General features: G+C 41.5%; 1 protein-coding gene across 1 annotated transcript in view; it reads right to left on the bottom strand.

Moving 5' to 3' along the window:
* RAD9A (RAD9 checkpoint clamp component A) overlaps nt 1-20,898 on the bottom strand; it is a 154,000-nt gene that overhangs the window by 116,081 nt on the left and 17,021 nt on the right. Inside the window, exon 4 of the mRNA XM_082268221.1 lies at nt 18,653-18,767. Coding sequence (XP_082124347.1) covers nt 18,653-18,767 — 115 coding nt within the window. The remainder of the gene's footprint in view (nt 1-18,652; nt 18,768-20,898) is intronic.

Raw genomic sequence — 20,898 nt, 5'->3', positions numbered from 1 at the left:
CCGTCTGGAGATAGGTGGTACAAAACGCTAATAGGAAGTGATGATCCGTCTTCCTTAATGCCCATTCGTTCAAAAGGCAAAGGGGCAGGGAGACGGTCGTCACGTGATGCACATCACATGATGAACAGGAAGTGATGATCAGTATCCTCCGATGACTCATCGTCATCCGGGCGGAAGTGACACGCTCACGCCCATAGCTGACAGGGTAAGAGGGCGGAGGCGGAGGTGCGGTCGTCACTCCAGACACATCCCTTGTAACAGGAAGTGATGATCCTCACTGTTCTAGAGTGGTGTCAGCAGAGTATGTCAAACCCTTGTAACAGGAAGTGACGATCCTCGCTGTTCAAGAATGGTGTCAGCAGAGTATGTCAAACCCTTGTAACAGGAAGTGATGATCCTCACTGTTCAAGAATGGTGTCAGCAGAGTATGTCAAACCCTTGAAACAGGAAGTGAAGATCCTCACTGTTCAAAAATGGTGTCAGCAGAGTTTGTCAAACAACACCGTCGGTATTCAGGCGCCCCTGTGTACAGAGTGCAACCTCCAACAACATAATATGGTTAAAACCAAAATACATATATACCAAGGTCTATAACGGAATTAAAAATTATTAAGGATGTGGTGGAATGCTAGATAATCATTGAAACAGGCAAAGGAGTTGATGTCCAATTCCTTCTATGTAATGAAAAATTTATTTTACATATTTAATAATTGGCCATTGTGATACTTCATTCCATTGATATAAAACGCCATCTAGTGGCCAAATAAGTGTGACACCACTGAAGGAGATAAAAATCAAAAAGGATAAAAATTAATTATGTGAAAAAACACTGTTGGTGAAAACAGTGAAAATGGGAGTGGGTTAAAATAAGTGATATTTAATCGAATAATATAAATTAACATGTGAATGAACACATATTATTTTGTGAAATAATTAACCCTTACTTACTCTCCCTATATCCAAAATTTCCATAAAATTTCACAGGGGAGGAGGAAACAAACGCTATATAGAACACAGAGAGGGACCAGAGGGGGGAGGCGGACAAGGAAGGAAAAGAAGAAGAGTGTAAAAGATCCTGGCATCTTCAATCTGTCAAAGGCTCAGTTTTCTGACGATGAAAAAGCCGTTCTTGATCGTGGATTAAAATTTGCACCACCTAAGGCGCTGAATAAATTCAGCGCCTTTATAGACGTGCAAAAGTACGTCAGGAAACTGAACGTTCAGAGATATATTATCTCTAATCCCACTCGCACTTTGGCTAATACCGATCATAGGTATGTACACACATCCCTGGCTAACGCTTCCTTGTTCAACCCCCCTGGAAAAATTGCCCCCTCAGTCCAGGTTTTCAAAGATCTGGTCTTGAAAGACATAGAAAACATCAGAATCAAAAAACCTCCTACTAAGGATAAATTCCATACAGGGCTTCAAAAACTCTGTGATAATAAGGACATAGTGATCCGCCCCGCTGACAAGGGGGGCGGCATAGTAGTTCTGGATAAAACTGACTATGTTTCTGAAATGAATAGTATCTTAAACGATAGAGAGACATATAAAGTTTTAGCCTCCAATCCTACTCCTAAGTATAAAAAGGAGCTACAATCCTTAGTTGATAAGGCACATGAAGAGGGGATTTTAAGCAAAAAAGAAAAATTGTTTTTAATACCTTCCGCACCTCGTTTGCCTATTATTTATTTTTTACCTAAAGTTCACAAGAATCCCGTTAAACCTCCGGGACGCCCCATAATCAGCGGGATAGATTCCCTTTGCTCCCGGATAGGCAAATATGCTGATGAATTTTTACAACCCCTTGTTAAACAAATTCCGTCGTACCTCAAAGACACGACCCATGTCCTAAATATCCTCCAGGATATTTCCTGGAAAGAAGGGTATATTATGGCTACAGCGGATGTAGCGTCCCTGTACACCATAATTGACCATGAGCAGGGATTAGAGGCTGTACAGTATTATCTAGATCTGTGGAGCTCTTTATCCAGCGAACAGAAGAGGTTTATAGTAGACATTATCAAATTTGCGATGTCTCATAACCTCTTCTGGTTTAACAACACTCATTACCTGCAGAACAGGGGGGTCGCGATGGGGGCAAAATTTGCACCCAGCTTGGCCAACTTATTTATGGCCAAGTGGGAGGAGGATGTCGTCTTTGCGAATCGACCGCCGCAGTTGATCCTGTGGCGGCGTTACATTGACGACATCCTCCTCCTATGGGATGGCAATGCCCCCTCACTTGACTCCTTTATCTCGAACTTAAACATCAACAATAGAGGTATTAAACTAGATCACACTAGTAGCTCTACACAAATCACGTTTCTTGATCTGAATCTGGTGGTACAGGAGGATAAAATCATTACCACCACTCATTTTAAGAAAACGGACCGGAACAGCTTCATTCCACATGATAGTTGTCATCACCAATCATGGCTCAATGCTGTCCCAAAGGGACAGTTCCTGCGATTACGCAGAAACTGCACCCAATTAAATGACTTTTTTCAACAGGCTAACACCCTTAAAATGAAATTTATAGAGAAAGGGTACAACGTTTCCCAATTAGACACTACCATTAGAGACGTAGCGGCTGTCGACAGATCCTCGTTGCTACGTCCAAGTCTAAAGGGTAATAACAACCAAAGTTTTAAAAATTCTTTTATTACTTCATATTCTACCCAGCATTTTTTAATTAAAAATATTATTAAAAAACACTGGCCGGTCCTTAAAAATGACCGGGTTCTGGGCCCTGTTTTATCTGAACATCCCGAAGTTAATTTCAGGGGATTCCCATCTTTGAGACATAAAATAGCTCAAAACGTTGTTGAAAGGCCTATTCAGCCCACTTTCTTTGGAGATTTTAGAGGTTTCTACCCCTGTCACAGATGCCAGATCTGCTCCCTCAATTCATTCAAAGGGAGAAAAATCGAAAAATTTGTATCCTCCACGACTGGACGAGAATACAAGATAGATTCTTTCATCACTTGCTCGTCCACCAACGTCGTTTATATGTTGCAATGTAAATGTGGTCAACAATACATTGGACGCACAACGAGGAAATTACAGATCAGGCTAGGAGAGCATGTGGGCAACATTAGGAAAGGCTTCCCTGGTCATAGTGTCTCCAAACACTATGACCAATGCCACCACAAGAACCCAAAAAACACACTCTTTATAGGGATAGATAGGTTTAAAGCTCACTGGCGAGGATCCAACGTAAGGCGAGAAATTTCCAGGATGGAAACTCGCTGGATCTATTGCCTAAAATCCTATATTCCCTATGGGTTAAATGTGGAATGGGATGTAAATTGTTTTATTAATAATAGCTGATTTCAACCTTTTTAATCCTTTTAATCTTTCTCATAAGTTGATGTATATCTTGATTTATACAGGCTGGTTCTAAATTGTGAGGCTATGTGTGATACACATTCCATTTATTAATATTTTGCATTTTTCACATATTTTTCATTTTATACATATTTATCACTATTTTTATTCACTCACTAAAAAAAAAAAAAAAAAAAAAAAAAATTTTATGGAAATTTTGGATATAGGGAGAGTAAGTAAGGGTTAATTATTTCACAAAATAATATGTGTTCATTCACATGTTAATTTATATTATTCGATTAAATATCACTTATTTTAACCCACTCCCATTTTCACTGTTTTCACCAACAGTGTTTTTTCACATAATTAATTTTTATCCTTTTTGATTTTTATCTCCTTCAGTGGTGTCACACTTATTTGGCCACTAGATGGCGTTTTATATCAATGGAATGAAGTATCACAATGGCCAATTATTAAATATGTAAAAGAAATTTTTCATTACATAGAAGGAATTGGACATCAACTCCTTTGCCTGTTTCAATGATTATCTAGCATTCCACCACATCCTTAATAATTTTTAATTCCGTTATAGACCTTGGTATATATGTATTTTGGTTTTAACCATATTATGTTGTTGGAGGTTGCACTCTGTACACAGGGGCGCCTGAATACCGACGGTGTTGTTTGACAAACTCTGCTGACACCATTTTTGAACAGTGAGGATCTTCACTTCCTGTTTCAAGGGTTTGACATACTCTGCTGACACCATTCTTGAACAGTGAGGATCATCACTTCCTGTTACAAGGGTTTGACACACTCTGCTGACACCATTCTTGAACAGTGAGGATCGTCACTTCCTGTTTCAAGGGTTTGACATACTCTGCTGACACCATTCTTGAACAGCGAGGATCGTCACTTCCTGTTACAAGGGTTTGACATACTCTGCTGACACCACTCTTGAACAGTGAGGATCATCACTTCCTGTTACAAGGGATGTGTCTGGAGTGACGACCGCACCTCCGCCTCCGCCCTCTTACCCTGTCAGCTATGGGCGTGAGCGTGTCACTTCCGCCCGGATGACGATGAGTCATCGGAGGATACTGATCATCACTTCCTGTTCATCATGTGATGTGCATCACGTGACGACCGTCTCCCTGCCCCTTTGCCTTTTGAACGAATGGGCATTAAGGAAGACGGATCATCACTTCCTATTAGCGTTTTGTACCACCTATCTCCAGACGGTTTCCTTTGGTCTTTTAACCTATTGGAATCGAGTTATTAACATATTACTCCCGCCCCCCTGGGATTGAACACCCATTGGCAGAGGTGACCGTCATGTGACATAGGTGTGGGGGTACATAGGTGTGTGTGTTGCGTCTGGGGTCACGCCCAGAAGAAGTCTTTCTTATGACGAAACGTTGGCGATCCCAGACATAAACGTCCACACGCCCCCCAACGAAGCCGGCCGTTTATCCATATGCTGATCTGGAGACTTGCGGGACGCCGCGGTTAGATCCATGACCGGCACATACTACATGCCTGTTTTTGTCTTTTAAATTGTAAGTAGTTTTTTTAATAAATTTACCTATTGGTTTACGGGATTACGCTATGGGCCTCTGTTTCTTTCTACATATGGCTTTACGTTCAATGGAGTATATGAGAAGTTCCAAGTGTGCCACATATTAATGTGATCGGTTTAACAACACACCGGAAACGGCTTTCGGCTTTTGGAGTCTTTCGAAGCACCTGAGCTTGATATCGGTTGACCTACTGGTTTACTACTAGCTGGGAGAGGCTGTCTCATTAAATTGAGCAGCCACGGAATTTCGGTAAGCTGCTTGTTATACCTGAGCACAAGGGTGTCCCCTTCCTACACTTTTCCCTGGTGTCACTGGAAGAAAGTTATTTTGCACGTGGATTCACATCTCTGCACTTAATATTGGGACTATTCATTTGGACATTATCCCCTCTCCTTTTTTTTGTTTTCTTTATATGAGCTTTTCAGCTATATAATTGTATACTGATTTCAGCGCTGCACTTTTTGGTTTTTATTGTATTTTTTGAATCACTGTTAGTTGATTTTGTGCCAGCTGCTCACTATTGTTCTTAATCATTTGGTTTTCTGTCACATCTAGCGCGGAAATTTTTCTTCTATTTATATTACAGAAGATAACGATGACCAACCACCACAAGAGGCTGAAGAACCTAACACCTTAGACACCAATTCATTTCCGAACGAAGATACAACGGCTCAGAAAAAATACCCCAAAATGTTCACAAGGTCCCAACTACCAAGAGATGAGAACCCCAAATCACAGAGGCCTTTTTTAGGAACAAAACAGAAGACAAAACAACCCAACAAATGACACAAAACGAAGATATCGACCATGAAGGTCTGACCATCATAAACCTATCCACCCATATCCTATCCACAGTCGAAAGAGAAGTACTATCCCTAGGACTCTCATTCTGCCCAAACAAAGGGACAGATACATTTGAAACTATTAAGGATGTCAATCTTTTTGCACGTAATCTTCTTCTTAAAACCAAATACAACAAAAAACCACCTGCTGAGATACCACCAACAAATTTAACTGCAGCCGAATTCAGAGCGATTAGAGACCTGAATATCCTACTGGAGGAAGGAGCAATCGACGACTGGACAGATGAAAACAAATCAACAGAGAGTGAAGAGGAAGGAGTAGAAGAACCTCAAGGAACAAAATGTCCCACCTTCAAGAAAAAATCCCACATCTTTCCCTCTCTAAATGAGAATCCCTCAATAGCCCTCTTTGTCAGGGAAACAACCAAAGACCTCGAAAAACTCAAAGGTCACAACCTGAAACAAAACCTGACCAAGGAACAAAAAACTGCCTTACAAGGACTCAAAAATAACGAACTGATCACAATAAAACCCTCGGACAAAGGGGGGAATATTGTGCTAATGAACAATGACAACTATGAAGCCATGTGCCAGAAGATCCTTGACAATACACAATGCTATAAAAAGATTATGCCTATTATGGTTGAAACATACACAGAAGACTTCTATAAAAAAATTGACGGAGCCCGAAATCAAGGAATGATTTCAGAAACACTCTGGCAGTTCGTGAGGACAAAACATCCCAGAACCCCAACCTTCTACGCCTTACCGAAAATCCATAAGGATAAAAACAATCCCCCGGGTAGACCCATTATATCAGGGAATGGCAATTTGACGGAAAATACCAGCAAAGTCATAGATGCCTATCTAAGGCCTCATGTCACGAAACTTCCCTCATATACCAGAGACACAGGACACCTCCTACAGATCATTGAGGGTATCACCATACCAGATGATGCATTTCTCATCACCATTGACGTTGAGGCTCTCTATAATAACATTCCACACAAAAAAGGAATGCAAGTCATCAAAAAAACACTAGAAGAACAAAGTGGAAAGGACACCAAATTTAACACCTTCATAATCATGATGTTGGAATATATCCTTAATAACAACTTTTTTGTTTTCAATGGCACATACTATCTACAGACGTGCGGCGTTGCAATGGGCACTAGTTGTGCCCCATCCTATGCGAACACATATCTTGGAGCATGGGAACAAGAATTCTTAGCCGAGGAAAAAAACGGTATTTTCGCCGACAATATTATCGTCTGGCAGAGATTTATAGATGACATTTTCATAATTTGGACTGGTTCGGAAAGCATGATACACGAATGCCTCCGCGCCATGAATAATAACACATACAATATGTTTTTTACAATCAACTATGATAGAGAAAAAATCCCGTTTTTGGACACTTGGATCATAAAAGAAAAAAAATGGACTCCTGAAAACAACCCTATATCGAAAAGAAACGGCAGGTAATTCTATTCTACATGCATCCAGCTTCCATCCCCCCTCCCTGAAAAATGCAATTCCATACAGCCAATTTCTCAGGCTAAAACGGATTTGTACTACTGAACAAGACTTCCAGAAAGAAGCTGACTCCCTGACTGCCAGACTAATAAAAAGGGGTTACACAAAAACGACCCTAAGAAAAGCCTTTAACAGGGTAAAACAACAAGAAAGGCAAGAGATTCTATTCAGAAAGAAACAACGATTAGACAAGCAAGAGAATCAAACGAGAGTGATCATGAGATTCACGAACGACCACCCTAAAATAAGAAATATCATTGCCAAACACTGGCAGATCCTACAGGAGGACCCAGCGATAAAACCTTTCATATCGGAACACCCACAGATCACATACAGGAAAGCGGGATCTATGAAGCAATCGCTCACCCACAGTGAATACAAACAAACGAGAAAAGATCCCTGTAAACAGAAGGGTACATTCCCATGCGGAAACTGTGGGCAATGTGATGTGATTAAAAAATGCACAACCACCACACTCCCCAATGGAGAGCTTTTTACACCCCGACATTTTGTTAACTGCCGAACGAGAGGGGTGGTCTACTTGATGAGATGCCAATGCGAATCCTTTTATGTTGGAAAAACAAAACAAGAATTTGGAAAACGTGTAAACCAACACATCAACAGTATGGAGATGTGTAATTTTTATGTACCACTTGGCAGGCATGTGGCACATTTCCACAAAAACAAAATGCCTAATGTTACATTCTCAGCACTGGAAAGGATACACATACCGTGTAGAGGGGGCGACTGGAACAAACACCTGCTACAAATGGAGACGAGATGGATAAGACGTCTCCAAGCCACAAAACCACCTGGTTTAAACGAAAACGAGAGTTTTCGCCCCTTTCTCGAAGGGTTTGCATCAGGAAAGACAGACTAACCAAACAAAAACGCATTACTTTATAAACAGTTGGGACCTACTGGCATATCACTGCCTTCAGATATTCCTTCTCCTACAGTTAGGTATCTGCCTCCCCCCCAATTGAGTTGATATGGTTTATGGCTATCCAATCCATAAAGATCCACCCATACCTCTCTCCTTATGCGTTTCTTTTTCCTTCACAATTCATAGATTTCATTTTATTATTTATTTTTCATTTTTTATCTTTATCTCTCTCAACCATACACCTCCCAACTAGGAATGAGATATATAAATTGTCTCTTGCAACAACCTAACGAGTCCCATGAATTAGTCATATATACCCTATACATCCAATCCTGCTTAAACATGATCCAGGGACCATTCTGGATGACCGCCCCATCGAGATTTTCCCCCCCCAATCTATCAGATTCACTGAGGCAAAGTCTTTATTACTGTTATTCTGCTGTTTAACACTCATGCAATATTGTATTGTACCTTGCTTTGTTATACATGTTCATTTCCAAGACCCAAAATGGTCTCGATACACTATAAAGCTGAATATACCTTTTACAATAAGATGTACTACCAAATGATTACAATTGCCTGCATGGTTTATAAGCCGTCAACGCTGCAGATCGGCCCCCTCCCCTTCATCCTTGACAATCGCACCCAGCACGGGTAGCCCCTACGCATCATCGTAGGGGCTGTCCGGGACCCATCCAATCACCCATGGGGAAAGGAGGGCCCCTCCTCCCGTGCTGGCGGCCAATGAGCGTCTCTACTCCAGCGCCTGCGCGCGCATCCACTTGGCGCAGGCGCATTACAAGGTGCCACGTCACGCTCGAACGAACCCTCCGACGTGCAGCAGTCTACTGCGCATGAGCGGAGGGCTTTAAAAGGCCGGGGATCAACGTCAAGTCCTCACTTCTCTCCAACCGAGGGAAGAGGACGGACGGACCTGCGTTTAGCCGGAAGGATCACCTCACCTATCTCCTCAAAATGTAAGCTACTTGGACCGCTTCACTGTCCAATACTTATGGGCACCAAAAGTCACTTTGCATTGTACAAGCACTAGGAGGCTATACACCTCCATTGGGAAAAGTCACTCTTCATGTTTACACCATATGCAATTTGAGGTAACATAGACTAATTCTCTAACATAGATCAAACAACCTGAAAACAAGAGAGGGAAATTTATTCCCCGTGGAGGAAGTACTTTAACTCCTTCAGTAAATGTAAGTGGTTTTACCCATTCCACAAACAAAGATACTATGTGTTTTACACCTATTAATACCATCTCACCCATCCCAGGCAATATGCATAACCTGATCCCGCTGCGATTGCAACAGGATGAAGGGAGCCATGCGCAGTAACCGTCAGCTATATCCATGTAGGTAAAATTTGCTATCAATAATTTTTTGAAATTACACTTGACATGAATAAAGATCTAAACTATTTATATTATATATTATCTTCATAGACTGAAGTACAGAGTGACTCAACGCTTTGAGAAAGGCTCCAAGTGAGCCGAAACGCGTCAGCAATAGGATTCTCCTAAGGGACCAATGTCCCACTCAATATCTGTGGAAATCCTAGCCAAAAAGTCACTTTTCTCACCACTGTCACTGATTCATCTCTGAATCAACCTCTTTATTACTTCCTTCACACCGGGGTCTCTACCCCCAAGCACCTTGTTCACCTATATATGTTGTCTCTTCTACAATATATGGATTTACATTGTTGTAAATAAATTTTGTTTTATTTGAAACGGAACATTATCTATCATATATTCATATACTTGTTTCTATATTTATGCACTTGCCCTTAAAGTCCCAATCCCCCTTGGCCTGAGGCACCAAAAAACCCCCTAATAGCACATACAGGGACGGAGGCAACACCTACTTACCTATTATTTTTCAAGCAGCCTAAGGAAAAATACCCCCCTCAAAACCTCACTACATAGCAACCTGCAAGACCTTTTTGCCTAAAACAGGCATAGATCGATGCATAAACATCTGGTTAATCTAATAGGTGGATCTCATAAACTTAAAATATCAAAAAGTTACACCCCTCACATTTTTGTAAATATTTTATATTATATATCTTTTCACGTGACAACACTGAAGAAATGACACTTTGCTACAATGTAAAGTAGTGAGTGTACAGCTTGTATAAGTGTAAATTTGCTGTCCCCTCAAAATAACTCAACACAGCCATTAACGTCTAAACTGCTGGCAACAGAAGTGACTACACCCCTAAGTGACAATGTCCAAACTGAGCCCAAAGTGTCAATATTTTGTGACGCCACCATTATTTTCAAGCACTGCCTTAACCCTCTTGGGCATGGAGTTCCCGAGAGCTTCACATTTGCCACTGGAGTCCTCTTCCACTCCATGATGACATCACGAGCTGGTGGATGTTCGAGACCTTGCGCACCTCCACCTTCCGTTTGAGGATGCCCCACAGATGCCCAATTTAGGTCTGGAGACATGCTTGGCCAGCCCATCACCTTTACTCGCAGCTTCTTTAGCAAGGCAGTGTTCGTCTTGGAGGTGTGTCTGGGGTCGTTAAGTTGGAATACTGCCCTGCGGCCCCTGTCTCTGTAGAGAGGGAATCATGCTCTGCTTCAGTATGTTACAGTACATGTTGGCATTCATGGTTCCCTCAATGAACTTTAGCTCCCAAGTGCCAGCAGCACTCATGCAGCCCCAGACCATGACACTCCCACCACCTTACTGATTGTAGGCAGGACACACTTGTCTTTGCACTCCTCACCTACTTGCCGCCACACACACTTGACACCATCTGAACCAAGTTTATTTTGGTCTCATCAGACCACAGGACATGGTTCCAGTAATCCATGTCCTTAGTCTGCTTGTGGGCTTTCTTGTGTATCATCTTTAGAAGAGGCTTCCTTCTGGGATGACAGAACTGCAGACCAATTTGATGCAATGTGAGGCGTATGGTCTGAGCACTGACAGGCTGACCCCCCCCACCCCTTCAACCTCTGCAGCAATGCTGGCAACACTACTACATCTTATTTCCCAAAGACAACCTCTGGATAGGACGCTGAGCACAGGCACTCCACTTTTTTGGTCGACCTGTTCTGAGTGGAACCTGTCCTGTTAAACCGCTGTATGGTCTTGGCCCCTGTATTGCAGCTCAGTTTCAGGGTCTTGGCAATCTTCTTATAGCCTAGGCCATCTTTATGTAGAGCAACAATTCTCTTTTTTAGATCTTCAGAGAGTTCTTTGCCATGAGGTGCCATGTTGAACTTCCAGTGACCAGTATGAGAGAGCGATATTACCAAATTTAACACACCTGCTCCCTATTCACGCCTGAGTCCTTGCAACACTAATGAGTCACATGACACCGGGGAGGGAAAATGGCTAATTTGGCCCAATTTGGACATTTTAACTTGGGGGTGCCCTCACTTTTGTTGCCAGCGGTTTAGACAATAATGGCTGTGTGTAGAGTTATTTTGAGGGGACAGCAAATTTACACTGTTATACAAGCTGTACACTCACTACTTTACATTGTAGCAAAGTAATTTCTTCAGCGTTGTCACATGAAAAGATACAATAAACATTTTACAAAAAGGTGAGGTGTGTACTCACTTCTGTGAGATACTGTATATAGATGTGTTACACACAGTGGTATTTCAAGCATTTTTCTTTTAATTTTGAGGATTATGGCTTCTAGCTAGTGAAAACCCAAAATTCAGTATCTCAGAAAATTAAGATTATTACAGAAGACCAAAAAAATAAAATTGTATGACAATGTACAGTATAGTATGCTTTTCAATACTTGTTTGGGGCTCCTTTTGCATGAATTACTGGATCAATGCAGAGTGGCATGGAGACGATCAACCTGTGGCACTGCTGAGGTGTTATGGAAGCCCAGGTTACTATGATTGCGGCCTTCAGCTTATCTGCATTGTTGGGTCTGGTATCTCATCTTCCTTTTGACAATAACCCACAAATTCTCTATGGGGTTTAGGTCAGGCGAGTTTGCTGGCCAACCAAGCACAGTGATACCATGATCATTAAGTATTGGTACTTTTGGCAGTGTGGGCAGGTGCCAAGTCCTGCTGGAAAATGTAATCAGCAGTCCATAAAGTTGGTCAGCAGAGGGAAGTATGAGGTGCTCTAGAATTTCCTGGTAGAGGGCTGAGCTGACTTTGGACTTGATAAAACACAGTGAACCAACACCAGCAGAAGCAGATGACACTGCTCCCCAAATCATTACGGACTGTGGAAACTTCACACTGGACCTCATGCAACTTGCATTCTGTGCCTCTCCACTCTTCCTCCAGACTCTGAGACATTGATTTCTAAATGAATTGCAACATTTTCCAATCAGTGATGATTTGTAACCATTAAGAGTCCATTCACACTGCCGCGACTTGTGTGCCCTCAAGTCGCCCCAAGTCGCTTGACATAAATCCCATGTAAATGAATGAGAGCCATCTTAATTGGCACTAATGAAGTCGCTCCGACTTCAGAAAAGTGTCCTGTACTACTTTGAGGGGACTTTTATCCGACTTGTCCCAATAGAATTCAATGGGAGTCGCCTCCAAGTCGGATCCTTATCTTATTTGAAGCTACTTGTGATCCGACTTTGCAGGAAGAAGAAGGAAAATTAGCCAGGCATTCCCCACATTGCAGCCATGCCTACAGTTCCTATATACCATTATCTCTGCCTGGTCTGTGTGAGTGGCACTGGTGGACACTGATTCGTGGCACTTTTTAGACCCCCAGACACTAAATCCAAAAGAAGTCTTTTTTTTTTTCCAATAATTTTTTCAAAATTGGCTATCAAAAATGACAATTTTTAAGAACTTTTTTTGTGTGATTGAGCATGACCCAGAACCATCATATTCTGATTGGCCAAATACAAAGTTGTCTATCATACAAGTCTCGCTGAATACGCGCAAAGTCGCGCTGAAAGTCGCCCCTTATGAGGAGACTTAGAGGTCGCGGTAGTGTGCAAGTAAGATTACAAATGTACTCAGACATGTAAAATATCCTTTAATGGCAAAAGATTTACCCGACTGGGGAATGGGTAAAATGAAATACCCTTAATCATACTAGAACATTGTGCACAAGACAAACAGGGGAAATTCCTCTTAGGACCTAGAAATGTGGGTACTAACATCACGGTCTCACTTTTGAAATTCTGACTTGATAACCATACCCCGCAATAATTCGTCCCCTCCTATAAGATGGTAATAGGGGGGGGGGGGGGGGGCTTGAAATTCCTCAACATCAGGAAAAGCTTCCCTCAGAATTCTCCAGTGTTTTTTAAACACAGAAAAAAATCTGTCCAGAATAGAAGTGATACTGTGAGACAAAAGGAATTCTTTTTCCTGTCCATATTGTCAGCCTACTCCCCTGCTAGCTTCCAAGTCCTGCACCCTCAACCTATCATGGGTTAATTGCCATCTAGGATATCCTCTGTCTACTAGTCTATTTTGCATCTCTAGTAAACGGTCCTGTTTCACTGACTCTTCACTCACTATGCGGCTCACGCGTGTAATCGGGCTGTGGGGTATGGATTTAAACACCGCTGGTGGATAACAGCTAGAGTAAAAAAGAAACTGATTACGATCTGTTGGTTTAATGTACAAATCCGTCTCAAGGTTCCGGTTTTGCTTATACACCTTAACATCCAGAAAGGGGATCGATTCCTCACTGTAAATGCAAAATTCCTTTTGTTTCACAGTATCACTAATTCTGCACAGATTTTTTCAGTGATTAAAAAAAGAAAAAAAACACTGGAGAATTCGGAGAGAAGCTTTTCCTGAAGTTGGAGGGATTTCAAGCCCCCCCCATTGCCATCTTATAGGAGAGGACAAACTATTAGGGATATGGTTTTTAAATCAGAATTCCAGAGTGAGAAAGTTATGCGAGTACCCACATTTCTCAAAGCTAGTGTTCAGAATCACTCAAGTATTTCAGGGGCTGGGAGAGAGCGAGAAGATATCTTGAAATTTATAATCCAGCCAAACCTCTGGAGAACCTCCAGGAAGCAAAGTCTGCTGACAAACAGGTACTCTGAGGTCGCCTAGTCAATATCTAGGACTTAAGCCCCATACACACGCACAGATTGTTGGCCGTAAATTTTCAGCCAACGTCCAATCGGCCGATTGTCGGCTTGTTAGTATGATGCTTCCGACAACTGACTGCGACTTTTCAGCCGAACAAAATCTGGTGTGCATGCTATAAAATTTATCACCAGAACGGCCGATTGTTCCTCAGTCAGTACAGATTTCGGCAGACAAAAGTCAGATGAGCAAGACTGGGCATGCTCAGAGAAGAAAAAAAAAAAAAAATACACACGAAAAGTAGACCAGAACATGACATCACTTCTGCAGTTGGTTGTTGTTGGCCGACAAAATTTGTGTGCAGTCTAGAGCACATTTCAACCAACACAACAACAATGGACAAAAGACGGCCTATTGGTCGGCCAACAATCGGTGCGTGTGTACGAGGCTTTAAACTCAGAGTTGTAGCCAGTCTGTCTAAGGCTGGATACACACTATCCAACTTTTGTGGTTAGATTTCCTTCAGTTTTACCTTTTCTATGTAGTGCAAGGGCCTGCCTGATTGCATACAAATTGAAAGTGTTTAGGTTTGACCTCATATTATATGGTTTTGTGAAGTCTAAAGGAAAAAAATCTTCAGAAAATCTTATAGTGTGTATGGCCCATAAATGCCAGGACCACAACCAAGAGTTAACACTGGTGAGGCAGAAAGACTGGGACATGGAGTTCATCCATGGACACCAAAAATAATTCCAAGTCCAAGGAAGCTACCACCAACTCGAGGGAGGAACTTAAGGTGGAATTTCTTGAGATGGATAGAAACTAAATCTGAGTTCTGTAAAATCCAAAAAGGTTCCACAATTGTTTCTGAGGAAATCATTTCGGTTCTTTGAAAAAGAATGTCAAATTCTCAATGGTTTGGAATGACCATGGAATAGGGTTTTTGATTGAAGAAGCTGCTCTGTGGCAGAGCCCCAATCCAAAGAGGAAGAATAAAGCAAACCTCAAGAACAGCCTGATTGAGGCCCTCAAGGTTTTGTTTATTAATGCAAGGTTGTATCTGGGCTGAATGAAAAAAAAAAAAGGGGGGGGGGGTCCAAGCGCTTATGGATCTCCTCTCAACCAGTAGTGTAAATTAATCAAAACGTGAAAATTAATCCAAAAAAGGCTGCTGCTGACTAAGGTATAGTGCCTTTAAAATAAAAAGATTAGAGAGTCAGTGCTGCCCTTTTTTATCGAACATATTGTGTAATAAAATTATACATATAATAAAGTGTACGGGTGCAAATCTAATTACCATCTGTATGGATCCTAATAAAAATCCATAAACAAGCAATTAAATATCTTTAACAAAATAAAATGATACTTTCTAAGTAATCAAAGTGCTGGTTGTGCTTTTCAATCAAAAAATAACCAATGAATAAATATTTAAATATACAATGAAAAAAGTCCTTCACTAAATCAGTTGATGATAGATTGGACAAAAGAAATCAGGAGGAAAAGATGGGTAGAGATTGAATGCGCACAAAATAACACCCACTTACATAAAACTATATGGATACCACCAAAATACAGAGAATCACAAGGAGCACATGAATTAACTAGGGTAGTCTATAAAGTATGGGATAGGATAAATAAACAATTGAAATGGGAATATAATTCACCAATGATATCACTAAATGGCACAAAATACTTCCCACCAGGGAACAAGGAAAAATTTGGAAAATGGATCGGAAACACTCAATTAAAAGATATACTTCACAAAAGGTCACATTAATACACTTCAAAATTTAAAACAAAATAATAAAAATATGAAATTAGATGAATGGAGATATCTCCAACTGAGCCACTTTATAAAGTCATTGCCACAACCAATACGATCGGAAAAAAAAAAAATCTTAATATTATTGAGAAATTAAGTTATATATCCACCCAAAAACATGGAGTATCACAAATATATAAAATGCTGACAGAGTGGCACAGTTTGGAGAACCTTCCATTCATGGTAAAATGGGAGAAAGAAATAGGGACACAATTGTCAAAACAATTGGAGGTAGTATTGAAGGTGGTCGGATCAGTAGCCATAGATGTTAGTACAACAGAATTAAATTATAAATGTCTGTTAAGATGGTATATCACACCAGAATAAATAAATATCAATCGGATAAAACAGATATATGTTGGCGGGAGTGTGGAAGTACCGGAACAATGTATCACATGTTCTGGGACTGCCCAAAGATTAGAGAATTTTGGACTAAGGTCCGACTACTTATTGGTGAAATTACAGGAAAAATGATTCCAAGCGACCCTTGGGCATGTCTATTCCATAAAACAACAATGCCTCTAAAAAAAAAAAAAAAATATAAAAACACTGGTTCCAATTTTATTAAAACGCAGCAAAGGGTACAATACTGAAAAAGTGGAGAGAGGTGGACAGCCCAAAATTAAAGGACTGGTGTGATAAGATAAATAATATCTTTCATTTGGAATATACAAGCAATTCTCAAGAGGAAATTCCAATAAATATGAAAAAAAAAAAAATGGGGAAAATGAATACATTTTAAAAAAATCAATCAAGTATATCGACATTTTAAACATTGCTAGCCGGGGATAATAGGAGGAAGAAGGCATAAGGGAAGGGAAGGGAGCAGAAGGGAGGGAGGGCAGGGGTTAGGGGTAATTAAAGGGAAAAGCAATATAAAGTTTATAATTATTGAATGTTGTTTATTTCCTTAATTATGTGAGACTTTTGTAAATTTTATATGCAAATAAAATAAAAAATTTAAATTGGAAAAAAATCAGTTGATGGTGAACAAAAGGTGCTTTAGTGCGGTATTCACACAAATAAGCCCTTACTCATACGAACAAGACCATCGGTGAGGAGTCCTTTGCGTGTACAGACTGGTACGCTGGAAGCACCAGTAATTTGTTACTAAATTTTAGTTTTGGAGGCTGGAACTCCACTTTAAGGTGAAGATGGAAGTGCCCCCAAGCTCACAGTGCAGCACTGAAAGCTTCCCTTCACAGGATATAATTGTTGAAACGAGTTAAGAGTTTCTTGAAACAAGGAAATACACAGCCAGCGATATTACCAGTAACCCTGTAGAGATATAGAATCAGTGTGGGATTATCCAGCTATTGCCATATCCAAATACAAGGCACGGTATCAAAATCTTTCTGGTGAGTGGGGTCACCCAAGGGGAGCACCAGCACTTTTTGTGTGAATACTGCACTGAAGCACCTTTTGTTCACCATCAACTGATTTATTGAAGGACTTTTTTCAGCGTATATTTATATATTTATTCATTGGTTATTTTTTGATTGAAAAGCACAACCAGCACTTTGATTACTTAGAAAGTATCATTTTATTTTGTTAAAGATATTCAATTGCTTGTTTATGATTTTTATTAGGATCCATACAGACGGTAATTAGATTTGCACCCGTGCACTTTATTATATGTATAATTTTATTACACAGTATGTTAGATAAAGGGCAGCGCTGACTCACTAATCTTCCTATCTGGGCTACCTCCGTCTCATTCAGGGGTAAAGAAGAATCAACAGGAGGAGGACTCCACCCACAACATGTTAGCAGTGCCAGATACATACGAGAGTCCAGCAAGGTTCCACAGTGGGATACACCCAGGGGCCAAGTAGGGTTCCAAAATGGTGTTCAAAAGGAATCAATAGAAGAGGCGGGAAGATGGGAAAGGTTTCCAAGGCTCCCTAAGGAGATTAGAACATTATCTGTCACCTTGCACAGTACACATATGAACATCTTTAAAGCTACACTAACTGACAGCATAGGGTTCGACCTGTCCGCAGGTTAACATGGAGGGGGTGCAGGGGTAATAGACGACTATGGAGAAAGGCTTGCAGGGCCCGATTCTTCTCAGGTCTCAGTAATGTCAGAAGGCTCAGAAGAAATAAAACAAGATTGATTTAAAGCTTCTGACCCCCTTTAAAACAGAATGGGGTGCTTGGAGAGGGGACCTTACGTTTTCATAATCAAACCAAAAAGGTAATACATGCAAGGAAGTGGTCCTATATCCTTAGAAACTGCAATAACAGAGGGATAAGGATTAAAACCTATATAAATCCTAATCCCTTTGGAAGACAGAAAAAAACAGAAATTATCTGGCAGAAAAACCTGTTGGCTTAGTAGAGGGGAGAACCCCTGCTACCTAATCTGAAACATCCTAATCAGAACTCAGGGAGCACTGCCCTCCACAAGAAGCTGAGTGCTGGAGGAGAAGGTGTAAAGGGAGTCTTGCAAACACCAAAGAGTCAGCTAAGCCACAAGATGACCGACTCCAGTCAGGGATCCACAATCTGCTTCTTATTTCCTGTTTTTCCCTACTCTGCTAGGAATAAAAATGGTCATATCATCTCCACAAATTTCAATAATTCAAGCACAAAAATTAAAAAAAAAAAAAAAAAAAAAAAAAAACACAAACTCCATATTTTCATGTATACATAGAAAGATACTAACCATATTTGCAGAGCAGCTGGATCACCAAACGACTATTGTCGGTGTTCAGACTTATAAGGCATTTCTCCACAGTCTTCTCCAGTGATGGCAAGGAGCGGAAGACACTAACCACTGACTGTCACAAGGAAAAACAGGGGGGGGAGGGACTTAAAATAAAAGCTACTAACAAGTATAATGTTTTTGACAATAGTTCAGCTTAAAAAAAAATTTTTTGACTTACCGTAAAATCCTTTTCTCTAAAGTTCATTGACAGACGCAGCTTCATATCTTCTTAGCCATTGGGTTATGCTTCTCCCTTCAGGAACAGGACACTAGGCAGGAAAAAGCTTTCACCACGCCTATAGAGCGGTCTCTGCAGGCATAACCCCCCACACTCTGCTACAGCTCTCAGTTCCGTTGCAAGCAGTGTTTAGACAACAACCCAATTCCACTCATAATTAGAGGGGCGGGTGCTGCGTCGCAGCTTCATATCTTCTTAGTCATTGGGATGTCCCAAAGCAGTATTTTCATGAGGAGTGACAAAAACAAAAAAAACGCAAAGAAGAACGCAATTCCCCAAAGGCTAAAACGTAGCCAACCAGGTAACAAGGAGCTCAACCAGGAACAACTGGAGCTCACCTAGAAAAAAAAAAAAAAAAAAAAAAAAAGTTTTAAGAAACAGCAGCCTGCAAAACCTTGCGGCCAAAAAGAAGCATCCGAAGATGCCAATGCCAACACATCTACCTTGTAGAATTTTGTAAATGTGTGCACTGACAACCAAGTTGTCGCCTTGCAAACGTGCATCACTGACGCCTGATGGCGAAGTGCCTAAAAGGCACTCAGCGCTCTCGTAGAATGCGCCTTCACCGGGAAAGGAGGAACCTGACCCTTCAGTGAATAAGCCTGAATGATGAGCTTCATCCAACTGGATTTGGTCACAGCAGACGCAGCCAATCCGTTGAGGTCCTTCGGTAAGGACAAAGTGTGATTTCCTGAAAGATTCTTAAATTGCCCAAACCACATCCAAAGATTGCAAACCAATTTCCTTGGGATGCTAGGGCGTAGGACAGAGTGAAGGCAGCACAATGTCTTTATTCAAATGGAAATCAGAAACCACCTTAGGAAGAAACGACTAATTAGGTCGAAGTACCACTTTATCTCTGTGGACCACCAGAGAAAGGTGAACGGCAAGACAATGCCACCAGTTCAGACACCCTGCAGGCAGAAGTGATAGCCACCAAAAAGGCAACCTTCTGAGATAATGTAAGCAGGGGAATCTCAAAAGGAGGTTTTTGAAGAATCAATAAACACCAAATTCAGAACCCAGGGAGGAAACAGGGATCGCCTCGGAGGCGCCATGACGCACCCCCTGAATAAAAGTGCGAATCAGGTAATGCGCAGCTAAAGGACGTTGGAAAAACACAGCCAAAGATGACACTTGGCCTTTGATAATACCCAAAGCCAAACGCTGTTCAACCCCTTTTTGAAGAAAAGTCAAAACTCTAGCTACCTGAAAACAAGCGTCGGTGCGCTTTCAACGATTTCACACCATGAAATGTACAATTTTCACGTACGATGATAGATCTTCCTGGAAGTAGACTTCCTGGCCTTCAACAGTGTAGGAATCACAGAGTCAGAAAGACCTCTATCCTTCAATACCTGGCTTTCAACAGCCATGCCGTTAAAGCCAGCGACTGTAAAACAGGATGGAAGATCGGCCCTCGAGACAGCAGATCTTCCCTGAGAGGAAACCTCCAAGGAGCATCGGCGTACCAAGACCAGCAAGGCCAGTCTGGGGCCACTAGAATGACCGGAATCCCTTCCGCCTCTATTCTGCGCAGCAGCTTTGGCAGGAGTTTCAGCGGAGGGAACGCATAGATCAGCCAAAACTGACCCCAAGGAGCCACCAGTGCCTCTGTGGCATCGGCCAGAGGATCCCTTGACCTGGCAAAAAAACCTCTGAACCTTCTTGTTGAGTCGAGAAGCAAACCGGTTAACATCGGGTGTCCCCCACCGGACACAGGAGGTGAAACCCCTCCGGGTGCAGGGACCACTCCTGATCCAACACCGGACGAATCAGGTCTGCCAGTTCTCCACCCCTGGGATGTGCACAGCAAAAAGAGGTGGGACAAACTTCTCCACCCAATCCAGAATCTCAGCCACCTTCCGGAACGCCAAGACACTCTTGGTGCCCAGTTGATGATTGATGTACACCACAGAAGTGCCATTGTCCCATTGAATCCAGACCGGGCAACCTTGCAGACGAG

This window comes from Pelophylax lessonae (genome assembly GCF_965119305.1).
Source record: "Pelophylax lessonae genome assembly, chromosome: 9".
Lineage (NCBI taxonomy): Eukaryota > Metazoa > Chordata > Amphibia > Anura > Ranidae > Pelophylax > Pelophylax lessonae.
This window is presented reverse-complemented; position numbering and strand designations above follow the sequence as displayed.